We start from the raw sequence: 12,770 nt of genomic DNA on the forward strand, positions 1-12,770 counted from the left end.
AAAAACACTTAAATATCAAAAAGATAGGATAAATGTAATGCAGAGGTCGTTCCTGTCACTACGGGAAGGGAAACTCTTCCTTTTCTGATATATCATCAGTTTTCTTCCTGAAGAAGATACATAAAAAAATCAAGCAACCGTAAAACTAAGTTCATGTGTAGAGCCCACAAACCATGAGATGCTCTCTGATTGCTAAAAGCTTGCGAGGTAACATTTATTTCAGTTCATTGTTTGTTTGGTTAGTTAATGCCAAAATAAAGGGATGAGCTATTTATTACTGCAGTGAACCTGCCCCTGCTTAGACTGGTGTAGGCCAAAGTATGACGTCTGCATAAATGCACATTTAGAAAAAACATCTTGTTTCCCACAGAGCACTCCTTTGACTCTTTCCAGTGTCTAAAGCGTATCCCGATATAAGCAATGTTAAACAATTTGTTTCCAAACTGTCTCTGCTTCGCAATGTGTTTATGAAAAATTAGGACCTGACTACTATTCCTTTACTCACATGAGTACTGCAATTATTGAGTCTTCCCCAAGATGATCATACAGCCTAGTCTTTAACAGCATAAACATGAGCCAGAAGTGTAGGAAAGCCAACAGCATCCTTGGCTGTGTGAACAGAAGTGTAGCTGGTAAATCAGAGGAGGTGATTATCCCTCTCTACGTGGCACTCACTAGACCACTCGTTAGAGTACTGTGTCCAGTTTTTGGGCCTCTCAGTGCCAGAAAGATGTGGACAAACCAGAGCAAGCTCAGCGGAAGGCCCCCAAGGTGCTGGGGGCTGCAGCACCTGCCCTGTGAGGAGAGGCCGGGGGAGCTGGGCTTGCTCAGCTTGGGGAAGGGATGGCTTTGGGGGCACTGAACAGCCCCCAACCAGTGCCTACGAGGGGTCATCGAGGAGATGGAGCCGGGCTCCTCACAGTGATGCACAGCTGGAGGGAGGGAGACAAGAGGTACAAGTCGCAACAAGAGAGGTTCAGACTGGAAATCAGAGGGGAATAAGAAAGGAGTTTTCTGTCAGGCTTATTAAGCATGGAAATAGCTTCCCAGAGAGGTTGGGGAACCTGAGCAGTCTGACCTCGGAGCTGGCCCTGCTTTGAGCAGGAGGTTGGACTAGAGACCTCCTGAGCTCCTCATGCTTGTGTGAGTCAGTGATTTTGCAAGAACAGATTCCTTGCTAGGTTATACTAATTACAAATTTTGCTGAAAGGTTATTCCAGGATGCTTTCTTCAAAGACGATGTTTCAAAAGAATCTTCATTAGAATATTCCACATTTATATCAAGTCAAGCACAGCAAATGTGGCAGGGCATTAATTCATCTGAGAAGCTGATCAGATCATTAGTATTATCAAAATCTTCATGCTTTCCCAGCATTTTTCTCTCTTTATTATTTCCATCTTTAAAAGAGAAACCAAAGTTATAGGACACTCATCCTTTGGTCAGTATTTTCCTTTTAAAAGTTTTCAAAAAAAATTATTTTTCTACTGTTTTCTGGTGTTGTATAGGTACAATATGATACCGTCATCTCTGTTTACAATACATAACTCATGTCACAATTACATCTGAAATTAAACTCGGCAACTTCAAAGTCTGTGGCTTAATTACTGAGATTGGGAATGTTATCTTGATTATAAATTTGGATCTTTCTGCCAATCCACTTAGTTGTTAGTTTCCTCATTTTATGTGTAACTGGGTCTTACTGCTTTTCTGAACTACAGATTTATTTAATTTCCTTCCTTTTTCTTACTCCTGTTCAAACTATGAGGTAGTGGTGATCCTGATGTGATAAAAATGGGAAGAACTCCTAGATCTTTCAGGAACCAAAAGTTTTGCTAGCCAACATTGTCTGTAAGTGGTGGATGGACTGTGCCCCTCCCTAACCTTTCAGCTAGAGATTACAGTCACATCTAATGTGTTTTTCTCCAGTAAGTTTGCAGTAATAATAATCAGGTCTTCAGTGCTACTGTGCTTTTTTCCAGTTAAAAATATCCAACAAGAAAACACCATGCCTGACTAGAAGCAAATAATGAAAAGGGCAAATATATATTGTTAGTGGAAGTGAACAGTCTTTTTCGTCAAGTTTTATTTTGAGATGATTTTTATGAAAATTACTTCAGTAATGAGTAAAAAGTAGTTAATCTGTGAGCTGCTTTTAACAGATCTCATCACCTCAGGGAAATGGTTATCTAAATAGCCTTTAGTTATCATGTAAGCAGAAAGTGCCAGGAAATGACGTTTCTTCTGTAGGAAAATAGGCCAGCTGTGCTTATTTTGGCTGTCCTCTGTTGTTTTCCACGTGGAAAATGTTGAGGCAGAAAGGCTGTGCTTGTTCCTTATAAAAAATGTTATGTGGCTAATGGAAAGGGCTCACCATGAAGCTAGCATGAAAGCAGCTCTTGTCAGGAAAGCCATTCGTCCTAGCTCCCCCTTTGCATGATAGCTCTGCCTCAGAAGTGTAAATGTGATCATTATTTGTGACATTAGAGACGTGACCGGTTTCTTATGTTTCCATTCAAGGTGGTGAGGTTGAGGAAACTGGCTCAGCAGATTGCAAACTGCAAACAGTGCATTGAACGCTCGACGTCCCTCATCTCTCAGGCTGAACAGTCGCTGAAGGAGAATGATCATGCTCGCTTCCTGCAAACTGCTAAAAACATCACTGAAAGGTAAAGAGAAGAACCTAAATTAAGGTTTGTCATAATTGCAGTAATGTCTTGTCCAATCAAGATGTGCTTAAAGAGGGAGGAATGAATTGCTACATTTCACAGTAACACCACTTTGTGCTCTACTGGAATGGGAAGAGCCTTACTGTAATGCTAAATCAAAATGACCCTTAGAAAAAGGATGAACTAACTAATGAGTGTGAACTAAGACTTTGAACAATAATAGCATCCACAAATGAAGGAGGTAGCACAGGTATCAATAGATACCAAGCAGAGGTCTGGCACTAAGCATACTAAATAGAGAGGTGTCTGGAGATTGCAATTCCTGCTCCACGGAAAAGTCTGAGATTGAGAATGAAATCAGGTGTCTGGGAGATATGGCAGTTGCTGTGCTGGATCCCTGTGTGCAGGAAATTTCTATAGCTTCAGGATCCCAGCTCCTTCTCGGCTTGCCAGATATATCAAGCAACCAAAGTTATGGAAGCAAGCCCTTCCAGGAAATTGGGCTGTCAGCAAATCAGTTGGTGTTCAATGCAACATTGTAAATGTTGAAATATTATCACTGAATTTCAGCAGTATTTTCTGACAAAAACATGTTCTGCTGGAACTATCAGCTGTTTTAGCCATCAGATTGAGAAACAGAAGAAGGATGTGTCCGTGATAATGAACAGAAAAACTGTTAAAAAGTATCTTCGTTCATTCAGCTGGTTTTCTTTGAGTTCTGGTTTCACATTATGTTTTCACGTCGTCCAGCCTAATTTGGCTTAATCCAGGTCATGACATTCCCAGCTCTTATTATTTAATTTTTTAACTCTATCACTTCCTCTGGAGCACTGTATACAGATTCCTGGAATATCAGGCTTCATGAAAGCTATTTTAATCAATTTCTGAATAAGCCAGCAATACTGGGATGCTGGTTACAGTTCCAGAGAGTTGAAACTTTGCTGAATAATAAAAAAAAAAGAGAGAAAAGCCAAGCTTGTTCACTGCAGGAGATTAAGTTTGATCTGTCACATTTGGACCTTGCTTTGTATTCTGTCACCAAGCTAGACTATGATACTTCTTTTTCCCAGCTGAAGCTGATAGTAGAACTACCACAGAATATACAATCTCAAATAAGTAAAATGCTCTTGGTGAGATTCTGGACTTTTTTTCAGTATTCTGTGGAGTAAACAGCAGACACTTTTAACTGAGTACCAGAGAATATTCAGGGAAATTCCATTTCGAACTTGTAAACATGATTAGTTGCCTTATAAATGTAGTCACAAGAGAGACACTCAGAGAACAGAAATAAGACCAGTTGGCATATGTATCTAATCAAGTTTAATTCTTGGCTATCGCAGATTACTATCTGTAATGAGATGGCTGTGAACGCCCTGCAAACCAGAAAATTATTTCAAATGAATAAAACTGAAAAGAAGAACACAAAGTGCTTGCAGACAGATTGCAAATGGAAAGAGAGACTAAGTTTGATCAATAAATTTTTGCCCAGAAGTAGCTCTCTTAGTTCTCATGTGGTTAGCAAGGTTTTGTTTGCCTCTAGACTACTCATGTAACACTCTCACCAGGGCCGCAGTTCCAGCAGCTAAAACAGTCCTCTGAATTATGCTCATTCCATTTCTTCATGAATACATTTCAGAGTAATTGCAGGATAATATTCTCTGTTGTAAGCACAACAGGTAACTTTATACAGCAATGACATTACGCACATTACAATGATTTAGGTCATGGATTATTCACTGAGAGTGAAATGCATTTACCCTAGAAAAACCCTTACCAATCAAGTACAGTGTCAGATAGAGGAGGCTGAAGTACAAGAGGAAATTCAGTCCTCTGAACTTAAGACGATGACATGGTCTATGAAACTGCAGACTGCTAACCTCACCAAAAATGGACTTTAATATGCTTACTCACAGAGCACTCTTTGCATAGCCCCAGACAATAGCCCAAAAGGTCCTGATGATATGGTCTTCTTCATAATAAATATATGCTTTATGGAGGCATTCAGAGAAGCTCTTCTGCTTAGATTCCTGCTTGTTGATTTCCTAGCAAGGCCATTGTTGAATTTTAGAGGTATACGTAAACCTGAGTTGGCCCTAATACAGGGCCTACAAGAAATGTGTGTCTTCTGTACTAGATATAAAAACATGGTGGTGTGACTTCATATGAACCATGTGAAAAAATAGCAAGAAAAAGAAAGGAGTGAAAGAGCTCAGGGAATTTTTCTCATTAAGCACAGGGTAAAAGGTAGTTCATTTATCCTCTCTAAAAATGTGATTTCTAGTAGCATCTACTTTGGACTTAATTCTCCAGCCAGTGTTGCAAGAGGACCAGCGCTGAAAACTGTATAGCAGCAATTATTGACTAGGAAACTTTCTCAGCTCAGTTCCAGAAAACTGTGCTAAAGACAATGAGTTGTGCAACTCAGTTTTTATCTTTTCTAATTGTATTGTCCTAAAATACAACAGGAGAAATACAAGAAAATGTAGTTCTTAGTAAGAATTTGGCCAGAAACCTTTTGAGCCAGGTCCACAGTGAAATACTCTGGTTTGGGAAACTTCTAATTGAAGCAATCAAAATATTTTGATCTGACGTGTCATGAATAACAGGTGGGTGACATACATTGTGTGCATGGTTGTGTATTTACCTCAAAACTGAAACAATTAACAAATACTGTTGTATAGGAAAAGGCTTAACCTCTTTACTTTAACAGACGTGAATTCTTTCTTGAGCTTTCTGTAAACATATCTAGTATCCAGCTATCCAGTAAGATGTATTTTGAGCTATCAAGCTGAAAGGTCCGCAAAATGCATCTTGACAGTAGTTCTCCTGTAAAAGCTTGTGTTTGCGTATTAGTTGCATAATTGCATAATGCTGGACAGTCTAAAAGTGGGTGTAGCTTTTGAAATGAGGTAGGCAAAAAAACTTGGGTTTTGCAGGATGTATAACCATGCACACTTGCTCTACAGGGAAAAGCCTTTCAAAATAAACTGTCCTGACATCTATTTGTTTTATCCCCACCCCCTGCTGCACCTTTTGAAGTTGACAGCTGTGTGCCTTGCTTGTCTGAGGGGGTGTGGTGAGCTGCACCAAGCCCCTGAGACAGAGGTGTGGAGTGCCTGGAGCAAGAAACGACATGGGGAAACAAGGGGTGGGAGAGGCACAGCATCTGTCAGGGTTGCTTAAAACACAAATGAAAATAATACTTACGCTACTTTGGTTCAGTGGGTGAGTGGAAGGAACGATTGAAGGTGGGCTGAGCCTTAATATTTTGTTAAAAACATATCTAACTCTGCATACTAAGTAAAAGCTAGATAATAATGGATTTTTACTGGAGTCTTCACTTTCAAAATAAAAGGGACAGAAGAAGCTCCTAACTTAAACCACATAAATAAAATAAATACTTGTAAAAGTGTTTTTTTGTCAAGTCTTTTGACATGCAATTGATAATGATGATTAGGTCTCGCGTTAATGTGAAAGCTACTGTGCACTTTGAGTGTGCTAAAAGATTTTTTCTTTTCATTATAGGGTTTCCATGGCGACTGCATCCTCTCAGGTTCTAATTCCTGAAATTAATCTCAATGATACTTTTGATACTTTTGCACTTGATTTTACCAGAGAGAAGAAATTGTTGGAATGCCTTGATTATCTTACAGGTACTTTTCTTTTCAAAATGCTCAAGTTCCTCCTAAGACATTAATGATAGGATTTTCTTCATTGCCCTAATTTTTATCCTTGCCCCTGAACATGTAATGCCAAGCAGCCCCAGAATGCCATACATGGTATTAGGTGCTACAGGACACAACTGGGATGTATTTCCCATCTCCCGACCTCACACCCGTTCCCACCAGGGTATGGGCAAATGGAAGGGAGAAATGGTTAAAAGCCTTGGATCACTCTTCCTCCCTGCCTGGCGGAGTGGGCACTGCAGCGGTGTGAACATGCAAGGAGGAACAGCTTGAGCTCAGCACGGAAGGGCTCAGATTGCTTGCCCTGAGGAGGGAGAGCGGGGGCCACATCCTGTGTCCCTGGGGTGCGCGCTCCATGCATCACACTTGGCGCTGCCTCAGAGCTGCAGGAGAGTGCAGCCTGGTGCGTCTGTCATAAGCAACCAGGAGCTGTTCAAACGAGCAGCGTCAAGGGCTCAGCAAAGAAAGTAGTCTCCTTATATCAGTGCATACTGATATTGCATATTTCCCCCACTGTGTAACTGTAAGACCACGCTGCGTTCAGGGCTAGAGAGCATGCAGGGTGCTCTCCGCGAGGGTAAAGGTTTGGTTCTCCACAGAGCAAAACTCCAGCTCACTTAACAGAGCATTTGGCCTGAAGAAGCCTGCAGGATTAGACCCTTACTCAAGGTCTGAGTAATGTGCGATCTCAGAGTATGTAATGACTCACAAAGAGAAACAAATTACTGTAATTAAGAGTATTTTGATTTCAATGCCAGAGTTAGAACAAATCATTCCAGTTCAATTGAAAACAGAAGAGACAGGGAGTAGGTTTTCATTTTGCTGGGTCTCTAAGCATCTGCTGCTAACAGTGAGAATTTGCAATGAAGGACACAAAGCATTGTTAGAAAACCACTTAAAAATTTCATCCGCGCCCGTTCTCTTAGCCCAGTTTGCAAGCGATGTGGCTGTGGTATTGCAGAACAACATGAGAACGCAGAGTCTCTGCATTGCCAGCAGTTGGATCCTTTGCCATGCAGAGGGCTAGCTTCTGGCTTTTCTGCAGGGGAACAAATGAATACTAGGAGGAGCAAGGCTGTATGCACAGGGCAGCACCACCCTTGCCTTATACAGCTGTGGGTTTTTTGGTGTATCTGAATGAGGGATTTTATCTGCAAGAAATGTTCATAGCACTGTGTAACTGGTGAATGCAGTCAGTGTTTAACACACACACAAGTAAATAACATACAATAATACTGTGGTGTGAGTCACTTTTTATACAGCACCAATGAAATATTATCCCACCAGTGAAATGAATCCTACTCTCCCCAGAATCTCCTGAAATTCTGCCTCTGTATTGAGTGTTCACTCCAAAACTGTAACATAAAACCTAAAAAGCCAAGGAAATGAAAGGGAGGAGTAACAAAAAGCCAGATTTATTTGCCCTAACTTAGAAATCTAAATGTAAAATAATCACCCTCATCTTCCTTTATGGTCAGAGAAATAACAGCCTCATTTTAAGGCATGTATCTTAGGTCAAATTGTGCAATTCTTGAGGTGCCTATTTCTCCGTGTTAGCTGTAAAGAGAGGCTGAAATGACTCATTCACATTTAGATAGTTGCGTTTTAGACCTTTAAAGCAATATAGAGTGAATTCCATCTAACAATCTCTTCCCCTCACCTCAGTGTTCTCCCATTTGCACATCACATGTCAATATTACCAGCCTAATCGCTGTGCACTGCTGAAAATGAAGAACATTTCTGTCCCAAAATGGAGGATGCTTTTGCCACAAGGTCCAATGCCGTGAAGATCATTTCTGTGGTCCAGCATGCTTGCTGTGTCACCCACACATTTCCTCCTCAGCCTTCTTCCTACCTTATCCTCAGTCTTGAAAAATTACTCACAATTCAATCTAAGGGAATTTTCAATATATCGAGCAGTTTCTAATCTACCATTTTCATCTTTGCCCTAGATGGCCAGTGAAAAACAGTTCTAGCCAGCTCCGACATATCAGATGTAGTATTTTTCTTCACGTTAATAAATAGCATGTGGCTGCAATGACAAAATCCAAATCACAAGTCCAAATTATCTGAGCATAAAAATGAACCTATCCAGACTGTTAAAATTTATTTACATATATTTAAATATGTATATGCATATGTGTATATGTATAATCCCAAGACTCAAATACACTTGATTATTCTCTGTTGTTATTCAGAAACTCTGGATGATAATTTATTTTACCCCTTTCATAGTGATGAGTGGAATCTCCATAGCTCTTACTCTGAAAATTGTATGATAGAGTGAATTGGGATTTACTTTTATCTTGTTTGACAGAGTTAAATAAAATTAAGACCATTTGTAACTCCTACTGATACACCTGTGTTGCCAAATAAATGAAGAAGCCTGTGTTATATCTGTCATCTGTACTGCTTCTGAACAAAATGTCAAAGCTCGAATCCAACCTCATCATCCTGGCCATCAGTTGCCTTCAAAACAATTGACCAAGATTGTCTTCTGGAAATTTTCATCTCTTTTGGTCCTTCCTCAGTGTATTATTGCCCCAACAGTTTTTGATGTGGTGCATTGAAGTTTCTTTCTTTCTTTCTTCCCTCTATAGATTATCTCTAGGCTATTTCACCAACGAATATAAATTTAACTACTCTATCTTTGTGCTGATGATCTGTGCATCTATCTGTCCAAAGCTTCTGGTATCCAAATGAAAATCACTGATACCTCTTTGAAAGTTTCTAGCCAGACACTGAGATGCCAAGTTCAGTATAGTAAAACAATACTCTTAATCTTCCTCTGATCGTTCCTTCCTGCATATCCATTTTCTTTTGAAAGCTTTCTTAACTTGCCAGTTGCTCAAGCCTATCATCTGGAGCTCATCTTTTACCTACACCTGTATCTGGCTGGACCCAGACAATGCCTACAATGGACATATCCTTTCTGCACAATATTAAAGATTGTTTTGATCCATTGTGCATCAGAAAGTCCTGCCCTGAGTCTTACTACTTTGAATCTCAGCTGTAGCAATATCTATTGTTTGACCTTGCAATTTGCCTTTCTTAAGAAATCCCTTCTAAAACAAAGATACATTTTCCTCATCCATTACTTTAGCTGTGACTGCGCTTATGTGTATGTATCACTTAGCATATGCCAACAGTTTATTCACATCAGAATAACTTCATTCTGGAAACTCTTCACAATCTACCTTTCCTCCAGACTTGCCTTCAATATTAAGAGATCAAAACCGATCTCCGAAAGAGCCCAGTATCATGCTTTGAGTGTAATCTCTTTTCATTCAATTGTTTTTGGAAAGGTCTGGTGTACCCAAACCACTACATGGATGTATGACCAAGCCCTTGAAGACAAGCTTATGCATGGCATGCTGCTGGCACATTGAATTTGTATCCACATCTGAGGTATCTGTGCATCTCAAGTTCCACCATCCTGTTTCAGTCTAGTGTCATAACACACTAGGGAGGCAGTAGTTAACTAAGAGAGGTTCAGAGCAGCTTTCTCATCTCCCTCATATAAGTAGCTGACAATGTGAACACTTCTAGCAACATTAGGTTAAAGCGATGGCTTACATCTTCCTCTTTTACTTAGGATTGAAATGAGTAAGAAGCCTTTACAGATTCCATCATCTCATCCCAGCAGGGAGGTGGAGGGCAAACAAATGAAAGGAAGTTGAAGTATATTGAGCAAATTTATGTAACCTTGCATTGAAAGGAGCTAGAAACGGTCACCCAGGAGCTACTGCACCCATGCTGGGACTCATCAATGAGAGGTGGCAGCTGCTTAAGCTGCACCTTAGGTGCATGGACCACGGGAATGCTTTCAGTCTGCTTCAGGGCAAAGCCATGCAAATGACATTGAATGGAAAGGGGGTTAGACTAACCTGATTGACTTTGCCCTGAAAAGGAGTAGATGTTCTCACAAGGTCAGTTATTTCCAGGAGGAAATTTAAAAAACTGCTTTTCTAATATTAGTTATTGCCTTTCAGGCACTTCAGATGTGGTTCCTGACTATGTAAGTGTGTCTCCTCAGTTTTGAGTCAAAGTCACGGAAGAGAACTAAGGCAGCCTTCAGCAATGACTTTAACTGTTGTCAGAGAGCGTTGTTGATTCATGAATTCAAGAGAAGGAAAGTCAAAGTGACTGAAGCAGTTACCACTCACAGGTGTTTGCCCTGGTCCTCTTACGGAGATTGCCACTCCATGACCAAGGAGAGCTACTGTCTTTGAAAAGCACTTCCTTAAACTGCTGCAATTTGCATTGCACTTTGCTAAGTCACCTGGCACTGATTCCAGATTCCCTCACTGCTCAAGTCTGTAAATTTTGGTGTTTCAGGAGCTGCTTCACTTTTTTTCAGCTTTCCTTGACACTGGGTGACAGTTTGTGGACGGGAGGCAGAAAACAGCCGAGGGTGTTAACAGCATCAGCTGTCCAGCTTCAATCTTGTTATGGCCGTGAGTCAGTGCTCTGGCCTCACCCTGAAATGGACTGGAAGTGCTTGTGGGCAGTCACTGCATGTCCACCAAGGAACAGGACTGAAGGGTGGGTTATGAGGCTTCATGCCTCACAACATTAGGTATGCAGCACTAGTGGTTCTCCTGCTGCTTTGCTTAGGCGTGCTGAACTTCATCATCCAGGGCAGTGACTGAGCGCGCCACATGTCGAAGGGCATGCCATATGGCCATGCATGGGAAGGTGCTGGTGCAGCTTTGCGATCGCCTTGGACTCTCTGTAGCACTTTTCCTGTGGCATCTGAGCTCTGTAGAAGTACCTATAACTGTGATGGTGAAGATAAATGATTAAGGTCAATCTCTTTAATTGCTTTATGGATTTACACCCTACAGAGAAGTATCTCATGTGGAATTAAATTATTGTTTATTATTTATGGTGCAGTAGGGACAAGTACATTTCTCAGGTATAGAATTTCATTCTATTAGCTGCATGAGAAGAGTGAAAAAGGCTTTGGTTGAATATTATCACGGAAAAAATGGATCCACTTGTATATTTGTAATAAATTTTCTTTCAAATATTTTTTGCCTTTGAAGGAAAGGCAAAATATGAAAATGAAGCCGCAGCTATAAGAAAACTTAAAAAAACAGCTAAGGTAGATTATCATGCTAGAAACCTATTTGAGGCATAGCTAATTGGAGCAATGCTGTCGTATATGGCTTTCACAACAGTTAGCCTCAGTCAATACACGACATCTAAACTGCATCATTAGACTTTTCAGAAGATTGTTTTATTTTTTTCTCCTTGTGTTTATATTCCCCTCTTGGGATGACTGTTCTTATTTTAGTTCTGTTCTATCTCTCTTTATTAATATCCATCTGTCCCAAGGGTTGCTCTGCTGAGGAAGAGAAAAGGGGGGCACTGGTAAGCTTCTGTGCTACAATATTTAGAGCATCACAAATCATGGTCATATCACGAAACACATCTGAACGCTTCCTTATACCTCATGGTTGAAAAAGGCTCCTTGGAAATGCATCTGCATTTTAATCCTTGGGAACATACATCAGCAAAACAGGAATATGAACTATACAAATTCTTAATGGGAAAATAAAATAGATGGTTCATAGAAATAAGTTGCTGCAGAAGAAAAGGTGGAATTCCTTCAGAGTGACTTTTTTTGTTATTGAGGCCATTATTTATGGCTCACAAAAGTTAAAGAACTGACAGCAAAAATACCCACTCAGAGTTGTCTTCCTTTTCCTTTAATTCAGGCGTATTTTGGTTGTTTTGCCTGCAGTTTCCTCCCTCCTCACTCTGTGATAGCTGGGGGGAACAGTATTAAGCATAAGTATTGTTCTCCTGCATAGTGGTGGCATACAGGAGCAACAATTAGGAAAGGGGGCCCCACCGAGATAAGCATGCAGGATGGCCCACTAGTCTTTCAAAGAGTTGCCCAGGTGTAGAAGCCGCGGGGACAGGCTCCGACCACAATCTACCTGTCGCATGAGGGCTTGGCTAACGATAAAATGCAGCGCCTTTGATTTGGAGGAACAATCTGCATAGACACATAGGTAGAGAAGGTTGCTCAGTTCAAATAATAAACCTTCACATAAGGTGAATAATCAGCTACTCTTATTGCTACTCTTATTCAGGTGTTTCGTTCTGTAGAAAATGCAAGCCAGGAAAATTCATACCTAAGAAGTCTGCTTCGAGATGCAGTTCTTTAAAACAAACCTATGTGTTTTATATGTGAGAACAATGTGTAGTTTGCTGCACAGAGTGACTGCAGTGAGCCTGTTTGTTGATTTAAAAAAGGAAACAGCAGGATAACTTTTTGTTGAAATGTTTGAATTGTTTTCTAGAATTACTTAATTAGCAGTGATGTTCAAGTTCAGGTTGTAATAGTCATAAAACCATGATATGACAATAATGCCTGATGTAAGACTGAAAAAGTGAGTGTATAAC

At 40.4% G+C, this 12,770-nt stretch overlaps 1 protein-coding gene across 3 annotated transcripts in view; it reads left to right on the forward strand.

Moving 5' to 3' along the window:
• Window positions 1–12,770, forward strand: part of MID1 (midline 1) — a 260,488-nt gene that overhangs the window by 221,115 nt on the left and 26,603 nt on the right. For all 3 annotated transcript variants that reach the window (XM_064500438.1, XM_064500444.1, XM_026117000.2), the window contains exons 5-6: window positions 2,519–2,667; window positions 6,193–6,320. In XM_064500438.1, coding sequence (XP_064356508.1) covers window positions 2,519–2,667; window positions 6,193–6,320 — 277 coding nt within the window. The remainder of the gene's footprint in view (window positions 1–2,518; window positions 2,668–6,192; window positions 6,321–12,770) is intronic.

This window comes from Dromaius novaehollandiae, chromosome 1 (assembly GCF_036370855.1).
Source record: "Dromaius novaehollandiae isolate bDroNov1 chromosome 1, bDroNov1.hap1, whole genome shotgun sequence".
Taxonomy (NCBI): Eukaryota; Metazoa; Chordata; class Aves; order Casuariiformes; family Dromaiidae; genus Dromaius; species Dromaius novaehollandiae.